Source organism: Columba livia, chromosome 15, assembly GCF_036013475.1.
Source record: "Columba livia isolate bColLiv1 breed racing homer chromosome 15, bColLiv1.pat.W.v2, whole genome shotgun sequence".
Classification (NCBI taxonomy): Eukaryota; Metazoa; Chordata; class Aves; order Columbiformes; family Columbidae; genus Columba; species Columba livia.
The window spans coordinates 11781668-11808445 of record NC_088616.1 but is presented as its reverse complement, the minus strand read 5'-3'; the positions used below and the strand labels follow the sequence as shown (position 1 = coordinate 11808445).

Sequence of the window (26778 nt, the reverse complement as noted above, 5' to 3'; positions counted from 1 at the left end):
TTTGGGCAGCCTGAATGAAGAGCAGACAACAGCAACTCATCAATTTGCTTCTGGTATTTTTTACTTAGTTCCATTATTTATTTACAACCAGCTGGGAAATTTCACTCCCACTCAGAGATCCTGGCAGTGTCAAGAGATGAGGTTCTTTGAGAAACTTCGTCATTAACATGCGGAACAGCCCATTTGCTCACCCTTAAACCCACCAGGGTTGCGCAGTAAAATACTGACACAGTTTGTGTTGCAATAATATGACTCGGGCTTACCTAGGCTTGGTCTGTACAAAAGGCAAAGATCCTGCTCTGAAGTGTCTGAAATCTTCCCTTCAGACAGAACACTGATTTTTTCTTTTTTTTGAGTGATTTGAAAGATAAAAGTACCTGAAAGCGAACACTGGGCTGTATACGTTGCCTGCTTGCACTGAGCACCCCTCACCCCCGCGTGGCTGTCCCCAAAGGTCTCACGACAGGTCACAGGCTGGTCCCCCCTCATCCTGCTTTCTCCCGAGAAACATTTTCAAGATAAAACTGACATGATCAGGAAACTGGTAAGCAGAGCAGGCAGGAGGTGGAACATCATGGCCACAGGACCCAGAGGGGCTGAGGATGGTGCTGGAGAAAAAAGAGAGGGTGTCAGTGCCAAGAAATCAAGGATTGAAGCTTTATCCCCATGTGGTGGGGCATCTCTATGTCGCACGAGTCAGGGCCCCGGAAGCTGCAGCAGCTCGGTGCACCCACGTCTCTTTACAGACAACTGAAAGCACTTTGCTTCCGTAAGGCAGGTTTTCTGCTTGCTCTAACCCAAAAAGAAATATTTAAAGCACAGAGGTCCAAACACACTACGTACTCTGAAATTTGGGTGTGACGATGTTGATGTAGCCTTCCTGCGTTCCCCCAGTGAGCCCAATCTGCAGTTTATTCAGTTCTGATTGTTTCTGCACCTGGATCCAGTCCCAGATGGGAGGCTTGTACTGCCACTTCTTCAGATCAGCAAGATTCATCCCCAGCAAGCCCTGAACCTCAGAAGGTGTCAGGCTCTAGGGGAAATCAAAGAGCAAGAATTATGGATGTAAATGCAGGAATGGAAACAATACATCTGACCAGGGAATCTGTGAGGTTTCTGTCAGCAGAAGTGTGAAGAACAAATTTCTGGTGAGCAGTTGCAGTTGGGACATTCTTGCCTTAGGTTGAGGGGATGAACGCAACAGTTCCTCAAAGCCTATTTCTGTTGTCCTCTGATGTCAGGTCTCCTACACCCAAGTGGGGGCTCCGGTCACTGTCCAAATCACTGGAATTTCTTCCAAAACTGATGATATTACAGCTAACACTCTCGCTAAAAGATCTGGCACATACCTGTGGACTGTAGTCTAGTGGATGCCCATCCTCTGCTCCTGCCATTCCTACTATGAGAGCCTGGGCTAGAGAAATTCCCCAGTAAGACTGGCTTAGCATCTACGTAGGACTCCAAATTATATTTTTAACTAAGTTTCAGGCTGTTTTGCCACTTTGTACTGGTCTAGCATCCTGCTGACTTTGATGGAATGACTCCTGATTCACACCAATGGACAATGCAACCATAACAAGAATGCAAGGACCCAAACAATTTCAAAATTCAGCTCACCATCAAAGCGTCGCTTCTTAACCCCGCCAAAGTACTAACATTCATGTTCACATTGTCCTTGCTTAGAGCTTGGAGATCCACACCAGGAGCACCCCCTGGGACCCAAAAGAGAAAGCATGTCAATGCAGGAGGAAGAGCCCTCACCTGAGCAGGGTTGTATACCTATATAAGCTGGAGCTACAATGATTAATCCAAAATTTATTAGGCTGCAGGTGCTAACAGAGTGAGTTCTAGCTGCAAAATATATGGATGCTACTCCAGTTGGCTGGGCGGTATTATTATATTGGCCATTAAGCCAATCTGTGACAATGCTAGATGTCAGGCAGAGCTGTAAGAACAATTTGCTCAGGCTGTGAATAAATTCTTGGCTTAACAGGGTAAAACCCATGTTTTGTGACACAGCTGTGAGATAAGCGTTAAGCACGAGCAGCTGGATTTCTTGTGGACCTGGCAGATCTTACCCATCCCAGCAGTCATGAGTTTGATTTTTCCCTGTGACAGCCTGACAATTGATGTAGGCAACTTTAAGTCAGGTACAGAATCTTTCCAGAATATTTTATGCCAACTACAAGTTGGAAAAGCCCCAAACTCTCCCAAACTGGTAACAACTTGCCCTGGAAAATGACCACATCTTCGGTAGTATTTGATAACCATTCAGCTTCTGGCTAAGGCCCCTCCCTTTCCCCACACCATCCCCATCCCATCCTGTTCTTTTACATACCTAGATATGGTACAATAAGCTGATAATAAGCAGGTGTATTGTGCTGGTCTGAGAAAGCACGTTTGGCTTTAACATACAAGATGTCTTTCGTAGTCTGCGAACAGGCTGAAAGATTCAGAGATGCCAGCCTGCAGAAAAATGAAGATATAGGGAGAAAAACATTTTATTATATTCAATTTCAATCTTCAATTTGAATAAACTATTCTGAGTATCTCTCTGGGATTCTCTAGATAGGACAGCTTGCCCCCTCTTCCCAGTAGACTGAAGAGGTATGGGGAGAAGCTAAGCAAAAAAACCATAACAAATTACTTGGCCTCCTGCTCAAAATGATGTGTGTTCTAAGTTATAATGACTCAGGTAGTACATGATAAGTTTAAGTGTTTGCAAAGATAGAGTTATTAATTAATTTCATATAGCGGTCTTTCAAATGAATTTAAATCACATTTAATGAGAGCTCTCTTGTGCCTCTGCATGCATTCAGACCGTATCTGTTGTCAGCTGAGGTACAATAAAGAGAGCTGGACCGCAAATCTGAGCCCTTCCTGGGGGGAGGGAGAACAGTGGGCTTTGAAACTTGGACACAGAGCAGGTTCAGTTGGTTCCTACATTTCCTGTCACTGAATGGAGAGAAAAGGAAACCGCACTTGCTGATGGGAAAGTGCTTTTGCAAGAAGTCAAAAACATCACAATATTTGACTCACTTCAAGCTGTTGGGGTCTATCATGTTCAAATCAGTCGCATTTAGAAGGCACACATATCTTGTACCAATTGCATTCAGTGCAGTGGCATTCAAGGGGTTTCCCAAGTCAATATATCGTCTAATTATTGCTGAAGCCTAGAAACACATTTAACTTGAATCAGAATTTATGTTTTCATCCTCAAAAGAAAAACAAATGCAACTTACAAAAATAAAATTGAATCATTTCAAATCTGTTTGTTTGGCCCTCAAAGATGGGGCCAATCACTTCTGAACCCTTTAAACTCGTCGTAAACCAGCAGCTCCCAAACCAGGAAGCAAACATGGGCAGGAAAGCAAACCCAAACCCAAACCTGATCATTAGGGGGCTCATTTCTTAGCAAGAAAGCCAGTGTGTCAGCTGAAGTTATCTTCCATTTGGCAACGTCCTTTGGGGTGATAAAATCCATGAGGGGTCCCAGGTTGCGAAGCAGACTTTCAGGATACCCATCAGGATATGTCTGTGGAAAGATCACGGTCGTTGCTATGAACACTCGTTATCACGCCTGTGAATTTATATTCTTTGCAGAATTAAGGTGAAAAAGCCCTAAAGGTCCACAAAGAATAAGAAAGCGAAGCCAAAGAGATGCCATGAGCGTGTGTGTCCGTTTTCTGCTCGATAGCTCAGGCAAGCAGGTCCCCAGGGAAAGAAAAAACCCTGAGAAGATTTTATTACTGTCTTTGACTGTCTAATGGAAGATTACAGGGAAGAAGGAGCCACAGTCTTCTCAGGGGCACACAGTGAAAGGATAAGGGCCAACAGGCAATGAAAATTCTGATTAGATAATAAGAAATCCATAGGTGGTCAAATATTGCAAGAGGAGCCCACAGGGGTGGTGGAGTCTCAGTCCTTGGAGATACTTAAAATCAACCAGACACGTCTCTGAGCAATCTCATCAGTAGATAATTTGACATTCTTCAGCCCAGCATTACCTCATCCAGATTCTCCTTCAGCACAGCTAATTGCTGAACACTGAATGGGTAGGTCAGTATCTGAGAGAGGTGGTTCTCCAGAGAGACGTTCTTCAGGCAAGCACGTAACTCCTCAGGTGTGTAGTAAATAGGCATTGTGTCATCGTTAAGAACCTCCTCTGTTACCTGCTTGCCAGCTGGGCAACCTGTGGAAGCAATTATCAAATGTGTTCAGTGTTAAATCCTTTTGTGTCAAGCTCTGAATGCTCCCTTGCTGCAGAGGGACAGGTATGAAATCATGGTTCCCCCCTCCTCCTGGGTCATCCACCACCAAGGGTTTCACAGTTCAACTCAGACAGATTCAGGGAGACCCACAAGCACCGGGGGGAATCCTGCTGTTAGTATCAGGAAAAGCTCCCGTACCGTCAGCACGCTTGTGCCTCGTGGGCAGGAGCTCCTGGACAACAGCGGCCACCTGTTTCCTGGACAGGGGCGAATCGTGTGCAAAGTTTTTCAGCCAAACAGTTAAAGCTTTCTGCAAAGAAAATGTTTCATCAGGGGGATATTGCAGTTTTGGGCATATCACCAGCGTAACAAGTTGCTACTCAGACAAGCTTCACTGGTAAAGCACTATGGGCAGCAGAGCTGCTGCTGTAAGCCTCAAGACCAGTCCTTGGTGAGCCAAAGGCTGTTTTATAAATGCCTAAACTCTACCATATCCCATGCCCAGTAAGAGATTTTACCTCCTCACAAAGCATTGCATATACTTACTATTGCTTTCCATCTTCGGTACTCATCCAACAGGTACAGGAGTAAGACGACAGTGACCTGGATCTGCAGTTCCAGGTTATCAGCTTGGTCAATCTCACTTCCCATAGACCATCCATCCCCTTTGGCACCACACTTTTAATGAAGACACTACTGAAAACGTATCAGCTGAACAAACCCACCATATTTCTTCCATCCCGCAGGACCTACAAGTGCTTCCCAAATTCCCCACACCTCTGTGACCAACCCACCTTGGGGATCTGCTGCAGGATACTGTGATCGAAGACAGGAATCAATCCACTGAGCTCATTCAAGGTAAAAGCTGACCATGCTGCAGGAGGCCTGCATGCAAAAATCAGCAGGTATCAGCTTAATAATAATAATAAAATTTAAAAACCCACAAACAAACAAAATCAAAACACTTTAAAAGCTGTCAGGATTATGTCCTTCTAACATCTGAAGTTAAGAAAATACAAGATTTAAATCCTAGAACTTCTCGATCCCTTCCTGTTACACAAAACTTCCCTCATTCCCTGAGAGCAGAAGCAATTGTTAGTAACACAAATAAGGGCAGGTGGGTGGAAAAATGGCACCTAACAAATATATTACTTTCTCAACCATGCAAACCAAAGAATATCTATTGCTAACTATCACCCAATTCAGTGCCAAGATCCCAGGGCATTTGCCACAGGAAGGGAAAATATGTTGTCTCCCCGGACAAGGTCTCTGTTAGATCTAGCCAGGGGTTCATCAAGCATCTGTCAGCTTGACAGGTAGAAACAGAACTTTTAAAACTAGAGCAAGTGAGACACAGAAGTGACAGCGTATTTTTCAGTGGAATTCCAGCCAACCTTTTCACTTGAAAGAAATTCAAATAAAACAATATAAAAGGCCAAATGTGAAACCCAAAACAAGCAAATTATTCAAGTTTTTGATAAAGCTGGTTGGTTGGAGTTCGCTCAGGTCTTAATAGGACAATGGTTTTGTTTAGGAGAATTGTTTTGCTGATATGCCCAGAAGAAAAATTCATACCCAAACGTAGTGTTACCACCAATGACGACGCTCCTAATGGCTTCTTCTTGATCGGGCAGGAAAGATTCACACCGGCTTAACTGCTTCAGCAAATTCCCACCAGAACTTCTAATGTATTCTCCACCCAGGTCACAGACCAGACGTCCCAGAATCTCTGTATTTTCTGTGTTCACTTGCGTGCCAGGGATTTTCTGAAATAAGACAAGACAGAGGCGTTACATAGAAGTGGATGCTGCTGTACAAGGGGATTCTCGAAGCCCATGTTGTCCCCAGCCCTGTGCAGAGCTGTCCCCTCACCACATACCAGACATGCTAATGCTTCCAAGAGCAGCTGTTTCCGCTGGGACGACTCTTTTTGCAGAACATGCAGATTTGCTCTCCCGATTTCAGCAAAGTACTGCCGACAGCTCCCTGTTGCTGCATAGTCTGAAGGACTAGAAAGACAAATACTCCATAAATTCCAGTGAAAGATATTGAATGGTTGGTCAGGGTCAAGGCTGTTTAACATACACTGTGTCCAATATAACATCTCCCATATCCACAGATTCAACTCTATTCAGCTGTTGTTCTACAAGATCCTAGTCTGCATTTTTTAACAATTCATTTTCACCTTAAGGAGTGTTGTGAGACTCAGCTTAAAGTTGTTCAAGGTTTGGATACAGAACCATGATGGGTAGCTACTGGAACTAAGAAATCCCCTCTACTGGCTGTTTGCTTTGATGTTGTCAGGGAAAAGCACATTCAGGGAAGCCAGAAAGTAAGAAAACCCCATATGGGTTTTGTATCCAAATGGATGTATTTAAAAAGAGCTTCATAATGTTTATATTAATATGATGGATGGTTGAATTTGAAAGGACCTTAAAACCCTTTTGAAAGCTTTCCGCAATCTGTTTTTTTTTCCCCTGTAATGAGGGCCGAACAAGTTTGAAATATACATCAAATACGAACTAGTCGTTGCCAGCAATGTTATAAAGTAATACCTCTTTTCCCCACTAAGTTCTGAGGCAAGAGCACAAAAACCATAGCACAGTTACCTTAAAAATAGCAACACATCTTTAGGATAGTTATCTAAATCCTTGGGAATCCCATTCAGTGTCACCATCTTCACTAAGCAGCTCAGCTGAAAGGACACCACAGTTTACATCAAAGAAAGGAAACAGCAGGAAAACATAAGGAAACAAACAAACCCCAACCAAATATAAATATTTTACTCTGCTCCAAAGTAATAATAATAAAACACAGAAATCAGAGGTTTTAGTTCCTGAGAAACCAGTCAACTGGGTTTTGACAACTTCTCTCTTTGGGGAAATTCAGAACTGTGGGACAGAGACCCAGGACCAGTCACATTTGTTCTAGTCCCTTACGCTGGAAGTGGTTTTGTTCTGGCTGAGCAATCCTCATCGCCATCTTCACGCCAACATCAAACACTGCATTTTGAAATATGGAAACTGACCTGGTCTTCTCCTAGCTCGACATTCTTCTCCTTCATGGCTTTGGCCAGGTCCTGAAGGCTTTCTGCGTCCAGCTCACGTGCAGCTGCACAGGTGAAGCCTTGGAGGACCGACTGGGAGAGACTGAACATTGACAGAAAGTAAATCAGAGGGGTGAGGACTTTGGGAGAAAATTCAGTGCTGATCTCCCATATATATAACGACAAATACAGGAAGCATAAACCTCTCCTGTTCCCAAAGCTTAACGGTCTCCAAACTCCATTCCCTTAGAATTGTGAGTCTTGATGAATGTGAGAGATCAAGAAGCCATCACTGGTCAGATAAATATCATCTAGAGACTCATAGGGGAAGCACAAATGCAGGGACAAACTCTCCCTGAGCAGTATTACTGCATCCTGAATTACAAGACCAATCTCCTCCAGGAGTTCTCAGTGCATGCCACACGTTGAAAGTGCAGTGGAGTTGTGCAGATCCTCAGCACTGAGCACAGGCTGCACAGCCCGGGAGAGCTCAGGGAGCAGGCCCTAAAACTTCAATGGCTTTCTATATGGAAAAGCTTCTACTGTGAACTCAGCAGGACACTGATGCCAACTCCATTGTTTTTCCAGATACATATAATGGTTTTCATAATTTCTCATCTCAGATATGAGAGCTAACAAAATCTAATCCCTGAAATAGCATCATGGAAGACTGACATATTCTCCGATTCAAAACACAGAGGCAGTCAGAAGCAAGGCTCCAGGCACAGCCTGAGCCAGCAGCATTGTCTTGGAAAGCAAATGTGGCTTTGGGGTATATTTTACAGCTGATACCCTGGTAAACCTTGGTGCTACATCCCTGTGTTTTGGTTTGCATGATATTTCCCATCTGTTGCTATGGAATGAATAGGATGGGTCTGCCATATGAACCAAAGGAAACACAAAAATTGCAATCAAAGCAAACATGGAAAATGGAAGAAGATAAGAAAAACGCTACCTGGTGAAGTCAGGCTCTGTCTTTATCACATCATTGAAGAACATGGCAGCCTGTGAAGCAAAGCCAGAGCGTCAGCGGTTACAATGCTCCTCTGCAACATCCACCTGGATTTTCAGATGGATTTACAGAGCAGACTCACAGCTCTGGAGAGTCCAAGGCTGATGCTGAGGGGTAGGAAGGGCACAAGCCACTAGCATATTACCTGTTCTCGGGTCCACATTTTACTGTTGAAATCCTGAACACTGGGCTTCTCTTCCTCAAAAACAAGCAATGATTTTGGAATATAACTGGCCAGAGCATCAGGGATATATTTAACCAGGTCAGCAGGGTGGCCTACACTGGAGGAAATCTTTAAAAAAAACAACCATATCATTCAAACTTTGTGGCTAAAAGAAACAAGTGCCAGAGGAGAAATGACAAACTGGAAAGAAGCCAGGAAAATTCCCCTGCTGAACATCTGGGCACTTCTCAGAGACCTAACACTATCAAATGTTTCCTGTTTGACATATTCATCAGACCAGGAGAGCTGCTTGGACCTAATACCTGGTGTCCTGATGAATGGGAACAATTCTGTCTCTTATCAGTTCCCCACCTCTTGGCTTCATGCCCTAAAAATGTTTAACCAGCCAGAAAGGAGGGATAAGTCTTTCCTCTCTGCCAACCCTAACAATGTCTCAGCTTACCGAAGGCACACAGCAGAACAGTGCTGCGGTAAATGAGATGTTATTTCACTAATGCTTCACACAGAGCCCTGGCAGCCCTGTTGGCCCAGGACACGTTATAGGCAGTGCCTGGGGTGCCAAAAACAGGTCAGAGTCTTTCCTACCAGAGGGAGGACGAATACCAACAAACCTGAATGCTAAACATGCAGCTTGAAGGCTAAAGTCAGTGAGAATAAAGGCAAAGAGGTGTCCACATCCTACATAATCACATGAAGGAATGAAATTCTGCACTGCTGGAGGATCAGTGCAGCTTAAAAGCTATTTTCTAAGCTGCCTTCACTTCTCACACAGGTCTCACTCTGAACCATGACAACAACCTTTCCCTGCAAGCATCTCGTCAAGTCAGTGGGGAGCAGTTTCTAGGACCACCAATAGAACAGTTGCTTCTCCTGCCCTCCTCCCCAGGAGGCTCGGCCGGACATGCTGGCTGGCAGCCAAGGACACGGTGACAGGGACCTGAGATGCTTGTCCTGCTGCACACTCTGTTTAGCAACGCCAACCCCCCCGAGGGAATGTGGTCTGGGTGTGCACCTGTGTGTCAATGCCTGGCCCCAGGTAACCAGTGTTCTTAGCTGGGACTCACTGGAGCTTTGCTAATTTATGACGCCTGAAGAGGAAAAAAACAACTTCACCTTTTCCACAAATGCCATTTTCAGAGGAGAGGGCAGGGTCGCCATTTGCTGAACAAACTCAGGCAATTTAATGGCTTCCAAGATGACTTCTGGAGGCAGATTTCGAACTGTGCTGCTGTTGAGACCAGCCACCAAGCTCCCCAGCTTTGCCAGGCTCTGTCCATCCAGGATCTGAAAGGTAACGCATGCAGGCATGAGTACATGAAGGGCCAAATATCATTTGTTTGCAGCTATAATAGGTATACCAGGGGTGAGGTGCATTTGTGAAACTTATCCTTTATACCTGATAGCCAGAGCTGAGCAGTTTGTTGATAATAGTGCTGGACTGCTCAGCGTTCCAGCCGCGAACTTCACCCAGGGCAGGAATAGATGCTTCAAGGTCCTTATCATGGATGTTGTTCTGGATGTCGGATACAGACAGCCCAACTGCAGCCTGGCCCAGTGCATGCAGGATCTCAGCAGAGAAATGCTCAAACTTTCTCACCAAAGAGGATGCAACCTGAAAAAGTCCCACACAGAAAGAAAAGAGAGTCAGAGGACTAATGAATTGAGCTTATTGAATCCTACGGCCTTTGGACATCTTAAATCACTGCCTCCATCTTGTGTGATGAAGCCTGTGACAGACTGCATTCATCCCCTGAGAATTTTCAGATTACGAAACACCAGGCAGATGCCCCAGTAAAAAAAGCAAGATGACCTACAGGAGTGTACACAAGAGGAGGTATGAAAGCTGAATCCTCAGCCCTCATAAATTTTGTCCAGAAGAATGAAGAGCTGAGTGGTGGGGCTCGACAGGAGATTACCTGCAGTTCCTCTGCGGGAAGGGAGGAGGGAGCTCGCTTCCTAGTTATTCCTCTGTGTGTCAGGTTCCACGGGCAGTTCTTAGTGATCCTCTGGGCCAAGCTCAGAGCGTCATCTCTGCTCAGGTTGCTCACTGCTGAGGGGCTCAGGTAGCAAACCAGTCTGTCTGGGACACTGCGGGTGGGAAACAAGAAACTGACAGTGCGACAGACAGTGGCTCTGCCAGACCTTTCCTCTTTTTACAAAAATGCTCTTTTCCAGTGCACATTTCTGCTGATTCATTTTAGCTCTGATGACGCTGATGCTCCTGCTTACAGAGAGTACTGCTGTGCCACGCAAAACTGCATGAACATGCAAGACATGCTATTGGTCATTAGTTGGTGGCTGGCACTGTGGGACATTTCCCAAGACTTGTGGTCTGGCCCAGTGCAATGCAATGATTTGAGGAACAGAAAAATGCTTTACATGTTTCGTGGAAGCAGCCATCAGAACCGTCACTGAGCAAACATTTGCTAAGTCACAGTCCCATGAGAAACCGTAAGTCAGGCAGGAATTCAGGTCAGGTCCCATACCTCGATAAGGGAAAACCAGGTCCGGAGGTCAGCAGCCAGGTGTAGTACACAGCTGTCTCCCGCAGCAAGGTGAGGCTGCTGATCAGCTGTATATTGACTGGATCCCTGGCAAATTTTTGAAGCTGAAGGTATGGACATGGAAAAAAAAAAAAAAATTAAAAAAAATAATAGAATGGATACTTTAATCCTGACAGTCACTGAGGACAGTTTGAACAACCCTCACCTCAAGCAATAAGGATGTTTTCACCTGGCTTTAAGGTTGTGATAAAATTTATTTTCTTTTTTCAAGTAATACAGTTGTACCTGCTTTTATTTATCTTTGCACTCCAAGGACATGGAAGCCTCTCTCTGACTGCTGTGAGGCACAAAGGTGGGAGAGCTGCTAAAGGACGTGGCCTCTCCAGCACCGCTCACACACACAGGCCTGGTACAGTCTACATTAAACCAGGCCCAGACATTGGTCCAGTCTGGAGATAAAGTTGGGGTTTGCAGCTCTTACTGACTCTGGTTTGCTTTCTGCGGAATTACCCGTGTGAAACCGACTTCTGTGCAAGTGTCTCTTATCACAAGAAATCATGATGTGGGGAAAAAATAAGAACTGAAGTGACTGTTCACAATACATAAACAAGAAAAATGTTCCTGCCAGCAGCATCTCCATGAATTTTGGTCAGGGCAGGAAGACAGCATCCTAGGCATAGAGTATTACGATGAGCCTGCACTTACCGTTGGTTCATCACCAAAAAGCTGCATGTCTTCAACAGTAGCATGTTCCAGAAAGGATCCCAGATAATTTTCAAACCATGCAGTGGAATTCAGACCTGGAACGGCTGCACTGTAGCATTTCTGGTTTGATCCTGCAAAACAGGCAGACACCATAAAACTACGGACGTACTGTATCAGGAAATCAGTGGAGACTGGAGATTTCTGAATGCGGAACAGGCTTCAGTCTATCAGAGAACTCAGCAGAGAGCTCCCCAAGTGCCTCTGGTCACACATTATGTTCAAATCTGCATGTTTGTGCATTCAAATGACAAATGCACATGGGACAGGAAAGATGCCTCATTCCTTCACAGCCCACCACCAGTCTCTTTTCTTCCCCCAAATTGGACAAAAACATTTAGCAGGACATCAAATTTTTGTATGCAAGGTACTGTCTGGAGACAGGGGAGTGTCTCACCTTGGTCCCTTTCTGAGCTAATTTCTGACTGAATTCTTTAGGTCTCAGAACCAAATCCTGCCCTGTTCTTTCACACCAAAAGCCATAAATGCCATTTGCACATGATGTAAGTCAGCACGGGACTGACTGTGCTGATTTATAAAAATCCTGGCTTAATAAAGTTTTCAGGCATGGAAATTATTCCTGATACCTCTTACCACTGTCATATTGCCAGCCTATTTCCATTGAAAAGACAATAAAAATTCTCAAAAAAAAAAAGTGAAGCCTCAGCCATTTAAGAGATGGCATCTAAGATTGTAACATACAACAGTGGCCTAAAGCATTGTCTTGTTTCCTAAAGAAAAATCAAGTCATTTACCATCCTGGGTGAGATAGTATTTGATTCCAGAGTAAATCCTCCTCTGTTCTTCCACTGGAAGGTCCGAATATATGTCATTCAGGGCAGCGACTCTAAAGATGGATAAGAAAGGCAGACATCTCAAACACAGCTGAAGCCAAACCTCGAAGACTGATATTATCCATCATATTCCTCTTCAAAGCTACCAACATGTGGACTGATGCCGAGGAGAAGTTACAGGGTCAGTAGGTGTGTTATGAAGCCTTAGAGAGATGTTCTCAGAGACTCTCCATCAGTTCCTGGTGCTCACACGGTTTAGCCCCTCGCTTTGGGGGCTGGAGGAAGGGCCACATTCCTATCTCAGCAACAATGGACTGACACAACGCTTGTGTTCAGCACTTACATGTTCTGAAAGGTCTCACACACGATGTTTTTGGCATGGAGGCAAGCAAAGACCTTGGGTTCCACCAGGAATGGCTGAAGCCCCTCATGGACCCACTGAGACAAAATAGGTGGGCTGTCTATGTTGGGTGTTTGCAACATCTTCTCCCACAGGCCATTAATGAAGACCATGTTCCACTCAAGAGAAAGAGGCACATGAGAAAACTGAAGGCAAGAGATGAGAAAAAACATATTAATTCAAGTGAATACAGACTTCTAAACAAATGTTATTTCCATCTTCCCAGCTATTTTCAACAGTACAGGACTTTACTATGTTGGTGGAGATCTGTTGTTTGAAATGGTGCCCTAAGGTAATGTCAGTTAACGCCTTCTACTGGCATTAATGTCACAGGTGAACAAACAGTTGGATACGTGATACCCACCCGCCGGCTGAACATAGTCAGGGCAGCTATAAGCTTCTTGGCATCATACTTGGAAAAGAACAAAACAGAGTATTCCGCATCCATAGGACTGGCAGGTTTAGGGATAAGGCAAGAATATAAGGATATGAGAAAATCATCCTGAAGGTCCTGGAGCCAAGCACTCTGAAAAAGAAAAGGGAAATCCATATAGAGATATGAAAAGGTGTGTGACATTTAGAGATGCCGCAGTATGCAATCTGCTTCGGGTCTGCGTCACAAGCTCAGCTACACGTGAGCATTCAGCACCATAAGGTGATGAAACCTCTTGGCAAAAGAATCAGAAGCAAGTTCAGCTTACACTGACTCTAAGCAAGCCTAAACTCATCCAGTTCCAAATGTGGGATCCTTCTGTTGCCTAATCTGTGTTCTCCCCCAGGCAAAGAGTGGCTTTAAAAAACTTTTTTCAAAATGGTTTCCCACCAAAAATAAACGGCCATTTGATCAAAGTGGAAACTTCCATAAGAAACTTCCTTGTTCCAGAAACATTTTTAAATTAACAAAAACCACAACAAATACCTGAAGAAATCACATCTTTTTGTTAGAAACACTTATGGGTAAGTATGTATCTTTGTCAATTCAATTGCAATTAGTGGTAGCACAGCAACTTAAGAGATAACAATAAAAGCAGGAAGGGAAGTAAACCTGAAATACCCAAGATGACACTGCAATCAGTGTTCATTGTGCTCAGAAGTGGCTTACCCCCACAGATCAGGGTCACTCTCATGTATGGATTTGTTTCAGCATTATGATACCAGTTTCTAAGAGCCAGTTTGTTTTAGAAATCTCCTTTGTCCCACTTTCTCATTTGAGATGTTTGGAGAAGACAGCATCCCCCACAGAGACCAGCTTTGGCCACTCCATTCACAGCTGAGAGTGGGACTGCTTCTAATACAGAAACTGCACTATAGTCACGGAAAACAAAACACGCCAGCCCATGAGAAGAAGGTGACTGTTATTACCTGCGCGCAGGCATATTGCCCAAAAGTGAGGCTGCAGGGGGAAGCTTGGCCATGAGCTACCTTGAGAAGCATCTCTTGACTGACCCTGGGAGGAAAAAAGCAAAGACATCACCTCAGTGCCAGCTGCCCCAGAGCTGCAGCAGTGGGGGCTGAACTGGCGGGGAGCTGGGGGCTGAACTGGCGGGGAGCTGGGGGCTGAACTGGCGGGGAGCTGGGGGCTGAACTGGCGGGGAGCTGGGGGCTGAACTGGCGGGGAGCTGGCACTCCAACAGCACCACACCTGCAGATGCAGGCAGGGAGCAGAGCTGCCTGAGCCCTGACAGGCAGCAAAAGGCATCTGAACACTTCTGCCCACATTTTTGTTCACTGAAGTTTTATTCAGCTGCAGCAGGGAACTACTTGCTAGCACCATTTGGGAGCAGGGACAAGATACTTGTAAACGGTTGACCCTTTGGTAGAAATTAAGTTCCATGAAGGCTGGAAGCAGACCTGTGGGAGTCATAATCTGCCACCACCAGCCAAGCCAAGCTCAGCACTCATGTCAAGGGTTTTGGAGCAGTAAATCCCCCTGCGTCAAGCTGGCTGACACAGCAGAGACTGGCCCTGCCTGCCTTTGTCCTGCACAGGCACAGAGCCCCAGGAAGGCACTTTCCCTTCACTGTTTCATGGAACACAACTAGAGCCCTCCCTGCCCAAGGGCAACCATGGGACTTTGTGTGGTGAAAGATGGTACATGTAGTTTCAGAGGCTTTCTGCTACCCAAAGTGACATCCCCGACAAAACAGTGTCACTCCCAAGGAACATAGTGCCAAGAAAATTTGCTGGTGGTTCACATACCTCTTCACTGAAGCACACACGGCAGATTCTGATTCCCAAAAAAAAGAGTGATAAAGATAAATGAACTGTTATAGGAATATGTTTACAGAACCATGCCTGAATCTTCCCTATGGAGAATATGTCGTAAGAAACTCACCATTGACAGGGTAGCTGGAGCACTGCACCGGGAGAAAAAGAGAAAAAGAGATGATTTTATCATGCGGTTACAATGGTAGCACAGCATTACTAGTGATCGTTGCATACAGACACGCATGTTATCTGCAATCTTTTGTACTTGGATCTGGCCTGAAAACACACAAATGCCAAGATCCAGAGGTCCCTTCTTGCCATGCAAGGTAGTTGTCATCTGCAAAATTTACATTGCTACTAGCTCTGCACTTCCAACAGCCAGAAAGCTCAGGGCTATGTGTGTGCTCCCATCAGGATGAGGGTCACTGCGATGGACTGTTCTGATGATTTCAGCATGGTTGATGGGTGTCACCCTCACTGCACTGCATACAGGCAGGGGAAAGGCATTTCCCACCCACCTCCATGCTCAATGCACCAGATCTGGCTTGTAGCAATGGTTTCCCACCAACACACTGACCACCAACCCACACATGCTTTGCAAGTAACAACATGGATGACACATATTTTAAACACATGAGTTTGCCTTACCAGGTATGTCCCAGCAGAATCTGCAATAGCAACCTGCCAACCTGGAAGACAATGTGCAATTTTAGACAATTTTAGAAGCAAATACAGGACAAAACTCATTCCCACAGTTCCACCCCTATCTGGCTTAACAGACTCTGAACATCACTCATCTTGCTACATGATTTTATTTCTCATTTCTGACACAATATTTCATAGAATCGTTTCTGTCAGACCTTTCTGCTGTTTCCTCTTTGACTTTGCTGACCGGGTGAGCAGACATGAGGTTCTCCCTGTCCACCCGGGTCAGTCTGACAGGACAAAAATGTGGCCTCTTGGATGACATGAGGGATTGCATGCATCCCTGTCCCCAAAAAGGAAAAAGCAGGGAAAGGGGCAAAAATAACACTTTGGGAACAGTCTTTCCCTCCAGGACTTCCTTGTCCTGTACCCCTGGTGCACCGTGGCCAGCCCATGCTCACCAATCCACCCAGGGACCAGGCTCACCATGCTTGTATTTCCACATCGCTTTTAGCTTTGCAGCCTTCTTACAGGATCCCCATCAACAGGTCAATTGTAGCCAAGCCTAGGATGGATTTCATACCATTTTCCTGCCAAGCCTTCAACTGGATTAAAATCATGCTGTGCTGCAGAACTGCAGAGGACACAGGTAACTCCAGTGCACACCAGCCCTCAGGTCGGTCCTGCCCAAGAGCTTGATTGGGATTTAGTGAAAGAAGAGAAGTCAACCCATCCCTGCTGCCTCCCAGCAGGTCCATACAAGCCCTCCACTTGCCTATTCCTTGTTTCTCAACTTTTGCATTGTTCCTGATGGCAATTTGTATCTCCCTCTGCCAATGCCATGAAGCTGGAAAGGTGGTGAAACACAAGCTTAGAAAATCAGTAACAATATACAGACTCAAATCTCCCTGGCATTAGTATTATTTACTTGAGATTAGGAATCTGCCAAGCTCAGCATCCCCTGTGTACAGAAAAAAGGGGAAGGTAGTGACTTCCCACCGGTTTCAGACAGGACAGGACAAGTGAATCCAACAAACACTACATGAAATGAGAAGGAGAAGGGAATGGTCAGAGTGACTTTGGGTCAGGCACTACAGCTGACAGGAGGCTGAAGTGGCCACAGAGGTCATCCCCATCCACATCTCATCTCCTGCATCCACAGAGCAGCTGGGCAGAGCACCAGAAGCACATGGAGATGCGGCAGAGCTCAGGCTCAGCACGATGGCTCAATGGCTCTAAAGCATCCGTGACATCCACTCCTCATCACCCCTGGGGGAAGAACGGTCAGGACTGGCGTTATCTACAAATAGTTGGTCAGAAGTGACTCATGGGGGGAACGTGGAGGAGCTGAGCCTCAAAACCAAAACACAGAAGCAACCTCCTGTGGTTCCTCCATACCACAAGGCTAAGGGATGGCTCCCTAACTAGTATAACAGCTTTTTTGATTACTAGCTGCTATGCCTTTTAAGTAATCTAATTAACAGAGAACTGTCGCTAAGTAACAGGCAAAGGAAACATACCCAGAGCCGGGCAAATGCAGTGCCTCCCTCCAGGCTGCACACACATTGACTTCACTCTTAGAGAAAGTCCAGAAGGAGTCACCCAAACCATACCAGAGCTTGTGCCAGCGCTGGCCCCACGGCCATGCTCCCCTGCCTGCGGACAAAGCCGCCGTGAAAATCACTTCCTGCTCACCTCGGACCCGCGGAACACACAGCCAAGCCCTTTGGCCCCACTCTCGGAAAGCTCCTACACACACGTTTAACCTGAAGCATGCAAATCGTTCCACTGACTCAAAAGAGCAGTGTTCAGAAACACCCCCGCAGGAGAAGGAGGAAGAGGAAGGGCGGCTTCTCGCTCTGCAAGACCAGAGGCGACCCCAACCTACTATTGCACAAGCAACCTGTACGCTTCTGCTGAAGAAAGGCATTCCTCCTTCTACAGGATATTACCAGTAAACTGGAAAATCACATTTTCATCAGGGTGTCCACAACACATTGGTCAGTTTTGCACAGCAACAAGGGCTTAATTAGAGAAAGAAAGAAAAGTTATCTATTTATTTTTCCTTCCTATACTACTGGCCATTGCAGAGGAAGCAACAGTCCCTTTATGGAGCTGCTCGCCAGTTGATGGCTCAGGAGCTTGTTCATAATGTTATAGGTTCATATATTGTTGTCATCAACATTCTCTGCAAACATGACCTCAAGTCTGATAAGCAAAGTAGAATAAAGCACTGACACTTTTGGAAAGAAACAAAGATCCTGCTCTAGAATCCCTGACTACCAAAAAAACAGATGGAGGGAAAGTAGGGGAATATAAAGGGTTAGCAGATTCAGGTAAGATTATTTTTTAGGTGCTTTCTCAGAGATACCTGGATACTCCAGCAAAAGGAGCAGTGAGCAGACAGCTCTGCAATGACAGGAGGAGAATGAATTCCAATTTTGTCTTTCCACCCTGTCTGTTACAAAAACTAATACATTTTTGTTCACAAATAAAATAATAGACAAGCATAACTAAAGGCTGGGGATTCAGAACAACCACCAAAGTAATGTTCAATGGTCTTTCAGCACAATTTTCCCTTTTGAGGATTATCTCAACAACATCTGCTGGTAAGGAAAATCCTTCCAGGACACCCGTCACCCTCCTGGTAATACTCACCAACCAAAAGGAGGAAGCCCAGACTTTGGAATAACGGCAGCATTTCTGCAAAGGTCTTCGGAGAGCCCAAACATGCAAGGAATCACCTTATTGCAGACAAGAAAAGAAATCAAATGTATTTCTTAATCACAAAACCAAACTCAAGGGTAGGAAAGTTAAAAGGCGACTGTCTCACAAGCACACCCTTCACCAAACCCATCTGACACTAGGTACAAAGCACATGAAAAACTATTGAAGGTCTGCTACACCTGGGAAAGCACAGAGTTGCATGCAGAAAATTCAGAATTAGTTCATTAGCTAATTCAGTGCTATCAAGCCAGGCTTCCCCCTAGTAGAGGAGGAGGAGATGGTGACGGTGGCGCTCACCTCCAAGCCGTTAGTCGCCAGCACTCGCTGGGCAGGGCTCCGATCAGCGGCTGCTTTTCACTGAGCAAACCAGGGTGTGTCTCTGGCTTCGCAAAACTGCATCTGAAATTACAGGATGGATTTGGAGCACCGGACACACCTGCAAGCACTTGAGAATACAAATGTGTAGCAGTACAAATAAAGGTGTTATTTGTTAATGCTTGTCATTCCTAGGACACGGCAGGAAATGCCGAGACTACATGGAGTGAGGAGAGCAGTGGAAAGCTGCGTACCCTCCCTGCACTGGGCTCGGCATTTACAGGAGGCAACCAAAATAAAGCTGCACTCCCAGCACAGAGCTGCTCTGGGATCACCTTCCTCCTGTTACTAAAGAAATACTTGTCATCAGAAAATTTTGCGTCAGTGAAGCATGAAATATTTGGCCATTTTCTTGAAATTTCTACTCACCCTAGACATCCCCACCTGGGAAATTCCAAAGAGAAACCCACAGCAGCTCCTCTGCTGCTCTGACAGGCCTTTCTCAGTCCCCAGGTACGTCAAACTGGGAACTCTGCTCCAGGCTCAGCAAGGTCAGTCAACTGGAACACAGGGCAGAGGAATCAGGAGAGCTGAAATAAAAAAATGCAGCTCTGCAGCAGGACAAAAGGCCAGGACTGTGCTGGCAAACCCCACAGCACGGCCATCAGTCTCCTTTCCATGATGAACCTTTGCTCGCTCAGGTGCTCGGGGTGCAGAGGACACACTGGCCTCATGCCCAGGGGCCCAATGTCTGCATCCAAGTGACACCTGGGCTCCTGCACTCACAGGCACCACAGCAATTAGATGCAGGGATGTTATTATCCAAGGCTCCAGAACTATAACTCCAGGGATCCCTGTCTCCCTATCACCAGAAATGGCCTTTTTCATTTATTTCATTGCTGCAAAGCTCCTGAGACATCACTTCATGGGCTTTCCGATTCCTGCAGGCTGCTCTGTTTTAAAAACTAAATGATGTTCTTATTAAAGAGACCATATTTGGTTTTAAGGGGTCTTTATACAGTAACTGGATGCTGCAGGGGCTGAGGGTTTGTCCTTCACCTGAATCCCATGTGCTCTGGTTCCCCACGACCCCCCAAGACCTGCACAGCAGCAAACAGGAGGGTCTGACTTCACCTGAACTTGTGTTCTCCCCAAGCCAACGCTCAGCCTGGCAGCAGGTCAGCAAGGAAAACCTGGCAAGTATCATCTGCATGAAATGAGAGCTGCTGCAGATTCTAACAAGGGATGGATATTAAATTATCTTCCACCTATTTCAGACTTTTTCTCCCCCTGGATCTGAGGCCTCAAGTCTCTAAGAAATTGCCCACTGTAACTATCTCAATTTCTCTGGATGCAGCAGTTATTTTGCATCCTCAGATTTGAAAATCTTTCTTTGGTCACTTTATTGATGCTTTTTCAGGAGAAGTTTTTTTCCCATAAGCCTATTATGTCCCAGGTTTAGACTTGTCCCATCACGCCCACCTCTAACTCACGTGTTACTGGCAATACTAAGAAAAGCCAGTATCAACACACATCACCAGGTACCCAAACACCATCTCTCTCCCAGTTTTCTTACCACAATCAACATGTTTTGCAGCTATTTTGGACCTAGTGCAACACTGATCCATAAACGTAGTTTGTGTGACTCAGAAGTGACTCTCACCAACACACATCCTAAGCTACCCAAATCTATATAAACGTGAAATGCACTATTTTGTAAATAGTCGGATTCCTGGAGTACTAGTTCAAAGCAAGAAGCTTCTTCTCCAGGAAACTCAAATGAGGTCTCCTTGGGAAGGATGGGAGATCCTCCAAATCAGGTTTCAAATACCAAAACTTTCAGTGTCTCACACCTTTTGGAAATTCGGCATTGCAAGCAGGCTGTCCTGACAGAGGGTTGCCCACACCTGGGCGGACGAGTCTTTCAGGAGACAGAGCCAAGAACTGTCCCTGTCATTAGTCTCATCTGCACCATGTTCCCATGTTCCCTTCCTAAGCACCGCTCTCCCCACCCCTTCTGAACTTTTCTAATTTTGCAGCATCAGGCTTCTCGGCTGCAGGCAAATGGGAACATGGAACATGTACCAGGAATGCCACTAGAACTTGCTCAGTGGGAGACAACTAGAGATCTTCTCTTGTCCAAGAAGAACAGAGCTGGGAAGGGACTCAGACTGCCCAGTCCAGTCCTTGTACCACAGGCCATTTGCAGAATATACCCTGAGCTGACAGAGGTGCAGCCAGCCTGCCCTTGCACAGGCCTGGGAGGGAGATTTTAGAGCTCACACGTAGTACCAATCACTTGTAGCTCAACACAATCACACAGGAGACCTCTCTCTGCCTCCCTTCCCTCTTGCATTCTTCCCTCTCCACAAGCTTCCTTTTCCCTAAACTGAACCTCGTGTCCCCCCCCCCAAAAAAAACAAACCACAACAACCAATCCCTTTGTGTCACCTCCCTCTCTTCTCAAATGCATGAATTTCACAGTGATAGCAAGCGAGGAGTGATGCCCAATTCTGCATCACAACCTCTAACACACACCCCAAAAAACCTGGGGCAGGAGGGGAAGCAGTGAAATCAGTAGGTGGGCAGGAGTGGGACAGGTCTGAGATGGGATTTGTACCATGGGAAAAATTAGTCAAAACTTCTTTTCACCCGACCTGACTGTGCATGTGTAGCATCAAGTCTGGCTTAAGTGTTCTTCATGCACATCGAATTGTACAATCGATTGCTGAGGTGTTCCTGTCGTGCTAAGCCAGGTGTGGTGACAGACAAAAACTCCCTCCCCATCCCATCTCTGCCACGCACACCACACCCCCTGCTCAGCCCAAACAATCACTGGGCTTCCCTGTGGTTTTCATCCTGAACAAAAGGGGCTTTGTGCTTTATCAGGCTCTGTTGGCCTCTGTCAGGCTCTGTTGGGCTTTTTCAAGCCCTGTCTGTGCATATTGAGCCTTCTGCTCCCTTTAGTACAGAAATCTTCTTTGTGATTATCCCTTTTACTTTCTTTGTTGTTGTTTGCTTTTTTTAATTTTTCCTTTGTTTTCTTTGTTTTTGTTTTTTTTTCTTTGATTTTTTTTGCTTGCTTTTTGAGGGTTTTTTGCTAAAAGACCAAAGTGTCGCAGGTGCTCTGGGAATTGTATGAAGACATATTGAAGGCTGAAAGCAAATGCAAACCAGCTAGCAAAGAAAATCAAACTGTCATAACTGAACAGAAAGGCAAAACAGGCTACTGGAAGTAAGAAAGTATCTTGCAGAAACTTGAAGTTATTTTTGTGTTGAAGAAGGAATCTGTCAGGGCCCTGCTGGGATAATGTGGCCCAGGAATAGAAAGAAGATCTGGAGATACACAGCTCTAAAAGGAAAACTAAATTCATTCTTTGCATCCATCACACTAGATCGCTTTGTTATGTGAGTGCATCTAAGAATGAACCTCCCACATAGACACTGACAGAAGAGGTAACAGAACAAAATCACACCAAAATGCCCAGAGAAGGCGATCACATCGCAGAGTCCTGAAGGAGAAGGATGTGACGCATCTGGCATGTCCAGCCCTTTGCTTCAATTACACCCTGTGGACCACAAGTTGGAAGGTGACAGACACAGCAGCAGGTTTTTGAAGGATCTCCAAAGCAGACTGGACAGAGAACCAGAAGGAAAAAGGGAGACGCGAAGGTCAAGCCTCAGCCTAGAGCAAACCTCTTCTCTTTGGTGGGACAAGAAACAGGTTTGTTGCTGAGTCAAGTGAGGTGTGTGAGGCCCCTTCCCAGGGTTGTGTCTCAAGCTGACAGAAAGAGATAGATACAGAAGTGATGCAATGCCTGTGGTTTGAGGTATAAACAGCTCCAAGCCCACAAAAATGGCGTTATGATACAGTAATCACTTGCACTTAGCTCTCCCTTTTATCCTCTCTGTACAGATCTCAGGTTTCCTGGGACTTGGCACACAAAGGAAAACTCCCCAATAACTGAAACAAATCTGTGGGAAGCCTCTCCCATCCTTATCTCTCCAAAAACACAAACAAGGAAACGCTGCTAAAAAAATTGCCGCATGCGAGAGCTGTGATTTCAGTGGCAGCGAACCAACGCGCATTGCCCCACGGCTCAGCACGTTCCTGCACGGCCGTGTCCTGCCCTCACTCCTCCGCTCCTGACCAAAACCACTGTCACCTACCGGCCGAGTCATGCAGAGAAAGTCGGGAGGGCTCTCAGGCGCTGATGGAACATCTCCTGCCTTCACGTGGATCAGTCTCACAACCGCTTTGCTCGGATCAATCCTCTGGGCTGGCAGCCCGAAAGGCTCCATGTTAAGGCAGAAGATGCACTTTTTGAAAACCTCAGGTAACTTATAAATAAGTTTTTTCCTTGAAGCTGCTGCTGTGGTCAGTGGTGGTAAGAAGAGAACTATCAAATGAAAAGGAAACTCTGATGTTTGCATCACGAAGCCTTTTGGCCCATTTCAGCTGCATAACCACCTTTCTCTGCAAACCAAGAGATTCACAGCACCAGAGGGATGGTTCAGACTAGAAAGGAGCTAACTCTCCACACTGGCAATTAAATTGCACAGCTCTATCTCCAAGAGTGGCACATACCAGAGGTTGCCACTAGTCCAGAAAGCGACCGAGCAAAAATTATACCCTCAGATTTATTATCAATGCAAGTACAGTTTCAAATCGACAGAACTGATTCTTATCTCACTGTAGATCTTTAAAAGCATGCGTAAGCGCACAGGTCACATCCAGCTATGTGACTGCATGGTATTATGTGCACGCTTGTTAAATGTCAGCCAGAGAGATTTTATAAACAGGGCAACATTTGGTTCAATAAGCAGCTTGTCTCACCTCTATTTGCTTAACCATGCACTTACTTGCAGGGAATATGTGAAAAGAATCATTATTGGCTTCAAGATGTTACTGTGCCCACACCTACAAATGCCAGTGGGGTCACCAGAACCCGATACTGAAGGTTTGTGCTTTACAGCTCATGCAAGACCGTTTGTCCTCAGCTGCCTGTGCTAACAGGCCTTCGCTTGAGGCTGCTTCTAAGTTGAAAAGGAGAAGGGAAGAAAGCCAAGGGTCTCAGAGACCTGCTTACCATCAAACACATGAATCCTCAGTCACCTCAGGACTAAAACTCAACCCTGATTTATCCCCTGTTGCAGTGACTCAAGAGCAAACCCTGCTCTGGCCACACAACACTCCTGGAGTTTTACACAAGAGATTTTCCTTGCTTTCTGCCTCCCTCTCTCCTCTGTAATGTTTGTGGTGCACAAAGTCAAAACTCACCTACATCCAAAACTCAAACCTTGTCCTAAATTATAAGCCAAACCAAGGTAATTACTGACATCTGATTTTGTTCTCTTGGCAAGGTTTCTTCACGCTGGTGACCAGCTGGCTGCACTTGAGAGCAGAAGTGTTGTTTAGTAATGTCCTAACCTTACCTGTTTAGCTCCCATCAGGGCAGGGTCTGCAGCCAGAAATAAGAAGCATGATCAGTTTTAAGGCCATTTACATTACTGGGAGACCAGTTTGCAGCTGGAGGAGGCTCAGAGCTGACATGTGCTCCAGAAACCCAGCCCAGCCTTGAAAAGCTGCTCAGGAAAAAACAGGTTATCACAACACTGGCCCCTCAGCCATCAGTTCTGGCTGTAGCACAGTGGTCATGGTATTTAAAGTATTTGGCACCCAGCACTCCAGAACAGCGTTACGGGTGCCAGCTGCTGTGCCATGTTCTTGCAATTCCCACATCCTTGGCTGAGAGGGTCCTCCCAAAGCACACACTCACCTTCCAGAGGACAGACAAGAACGGGTGAGGTGCTGTGGGCACCAGCAATGCTCCTGTCCCGCCTGGCTCTGATGTGAGTATCGCCTGCACTTGGCCATCTCTGCCAGACACTGAAGTGCAGCAAAATACAGCTCTCACCGACAGGCACTCCTTACTCTCAAGCACGAAGAAGCTCTGCCTCTGGATTTTGCAGCTTCACGACAACGGTCTCGTGTGTGAGTCAGCCCCCTGATAAGAACTTTGCATGTTCTCAGTCACTTCTCCTTACAGCAAGACTGACACCTCGCGACGCAACACAGCAGTCTAACCTGCCCTCTCCTTTGCATATAAATAAATATATATACAAACATGTGTTCACATGATCACCTGTAGTAGGTGACAGATCACACACAGCCCTCAGAAGGAAAGGAAAACACAGAGAACACATTATGAAAGTCAGAGATCCAGCTCATGAACTGGAAACCTTAACTCAATTTCTAGCACGACTAAACCCCATCCCTCACTTTTCCTAAACCCCTTCAGCCAAAGGCCACCAGCCCTAAACACTCTTCTTAAGTACCTTCTCCTCACAAATACCTAGCACCTGCTATGCCAAGCAGCTGCAAGGGATTTAGGTCAGTTCAGAGTATCCAGCTAGTGACTGCTCTGCTGGGTAAGGAAGGTTTAACCCCTTACTGCTGCATGTCTGCGTCCGCTGAAAGCAAACATGTACCAAGCAGGACAATCAATGAACCTGAATGAACATCACATTAATAGAATCATAGAATCATTTTAGTTGGAAAAGACCCTCAAGATCTGAGTCCAATCGTTACCCCAGCCCTGGCACTAACCCATGTCCCTGAGAACCTCATCTCCATCTGTTCAACCTCCCAAGGGATGGTGACTCCACCACTGCCCTGGGCAGCCTGTTCCAATGCCCGACAGCCCTTTGGGGAAGAAATTGTTCCCAAGATCCAACCTCAGCCTTCCGTGGTGCAACTTGAAGCTGTTTCCTCCCATCTCATCAAACATCTCCTATTCCAAACAGCACATGGAGCCATAGGCAGGTAATTTGCTTGGCTGTGTCCTTATTTTCCAGGACAGGAAAGGCAGGAGGGACATAGGACATTAAGCAGTGTGTTAAAAATTACATGGCAAGGTCAGAGCTGTAGAGAGACCTGGGGAGGGGGAAAGTAAGAAAAGCACCGCAGGGTCAGTTCTGGTTGTTCCTGCAACCGTCAGCCCCCCAGGTACCACCCTGGGAGTGACCGCACTGTGCAGCAGAGCCCAGCTCAGCCCTGCTGCCTCCCCAGCACCTCTTCCTCATTGTGGGGCTCAGGACACCCACCCTGGGACCAGCACCTCCCTGTGACAAGGAGTGTGCAGGCACCAGAGGGCACCAGGAGCTCAGCCCTGCCAGCTCACAGCTCCTGTCGCCACTGCAGGGCTCTGCCAAGTCACTCACCTGGGGACAGAGCTGTGGAGAAGGTGTTTGAACCAAGCTGGACGATTTCACAAAACAGTATCTGTTCTTGTGGAAACTCTGCTGGAAAATACTCAAGACAAACACTAGTAATTTCTGTTTTGTTTTCAGTCCTATATTCTTGTACTTCCAATTTCCTTCCCATCCAGAATAAAATGCCCACATTTTGAACTACGATTCTTCCTCACAGACAGAAAGCTTTCCCACCGCTGCACCCCTCTAACAGACGACCGTGTGGCCACTATTCCTGTATTTCAGCCCCTGACCCTTCTGGATGATCCAGCAAGTTTTCTACATCTCTATGAGTATTTGCTGGTGAATTGTCAAATGACGAAAAGTAAAAAGCTGCCTCCACAGCTGCCTTCATGCGAGAGCAACAGCTTCTATGAAACTGTAGTAAGTGGGATGGACTGATGTTAATGTCAAAGCTGACTTAAGCACAGACATGGAAACTGAGTAATGTCTGCAACAGCTATTGCCAAAAAGATTTAACTGCTATTGAAAAAAAAAGAAGTCTCTAATTATCGCTGACTTTGCCTCCTTAGTACTCTGATTCTTCAGCCTGTACTGCAAATCTTTCCATGATGCTCATTTATTCTCTAGTTTCATGTACTCAGACTATACATTGGACAATACATTGCCCTTTGACTTGCCAAGAAAGTCCTTCTCCATCCCTAGAACAAAATGTTGCCTGGCAAGAGTCTGAGTGTGTTGAGAACGTGGTTCAA

At 45.9% G+C, this 26778-nt stretch overlaps 1 protein-coding gene across 5 annotated transcripts; it reads right to left on the bottom strand.

The window, feature by feature from the left end:
• Nucleotides 1-39: 39 nt before the first annotated feature.
• On the bottom strand, nucleotides 40-26105 carry LOC102093258 (mesothelin). 5 transcript variants are annotated; one of them, XM_021290477.2, is made up of 31 exons: nucleotides 26033-26105; nucleotides 19238-19368; nucleotides 18791-18892; nucleotides 18425-18510; nucleotides 15770-15810; nucleotides 15249-15270; nucleotides 15113-15140; nucleotides 14276-14360; nucleotides 13278-13439; nucleotides 12857-13059; nucleotides 12475-12566; nucleotides 11663-11793; nucleotides 10940-11061; nucleotides 10370-10541; nucleotides 9850-10065; nucleotides 9567-9737; nucleotides 8415-8561; nucleotides 8213-8262; nucleotides 7240-7360; nucleotides 6821-6906; nucleotides 6091-6220; nucleotides 5787-5977; nucleotides 5006-5096; nucleotides 4410-4521; nucleotides 4008-4192; nucleotides 3389-3535; nucleotides 3040-3173; nucleotides 2339-2466; nucleotides 1618-1712; nucleotides 844-1033; nucleotides 40-608 (listed from the first exon to the last, which is right to left on the bottom strand). In XM_021290477.2, the coding sequence occupies exons 4-31, from the start codon at nucleotides 18465-18467 to the stop codon at nucleotides 514-516; spliced, it is 3390 nt and encodes a 1129-aa protein (XP_021146152.2). In that variant the 5' UTR covers nucleotides 18468-18510; nucleotides 18791-18892; nucleotides 19238-19368; nucleotides 26033-26105; the 3' UTR covers nucleotides 40-513. The 5 variants fall into 5 exon arrangements, with proteins under 5 accessions (XP_021146152.2, XP_064887319.1, XP_013223131.3 ...); XM_065031247.1 differs by lacking the exons at nucleotides 15113-15140; nucleotides 26033-26105 and having other exon boundaries at nucleotides 19238-19343; XM_013367677.3 differs by lacking the exons at nucleotides 18791-18892; nucleotides 19238-19368; nucleotides 26033-26105 and adding an exon at nucleotides 18673-18697.
• Nucleotides 26106-26778: the final 673 nt, after the last annotated feature.

What these genes read in the sequence shown, in the direction of transcription:
- LOC102093258 (XM_065031247.1), bottom strand. Translation starts at nt 18,498, where the DNA reads ATGTTTGGGCTCTCCGAAGACCTTTGCAGAAATGCTGCCGTTATTCCA. An exon ending in GAGGCACAAGCGTGCTGACG is followed by an intron (nt 4,193 to 4,409) that starts GTACGGGAGCTT and finishes TTGCTTCCACAG; the next exon opens with GTTGCCCAGCTGGCAAGCAG. An exon ending in ATGAGCCCCCTAATGATCAG is followed by an intron (nt 3,174 to 3,388) that starts GTTTGGGTTTGG and finishes ATGTGTTTCTAG; the next exon opens with GCTTCAGCAATAATTAGACG.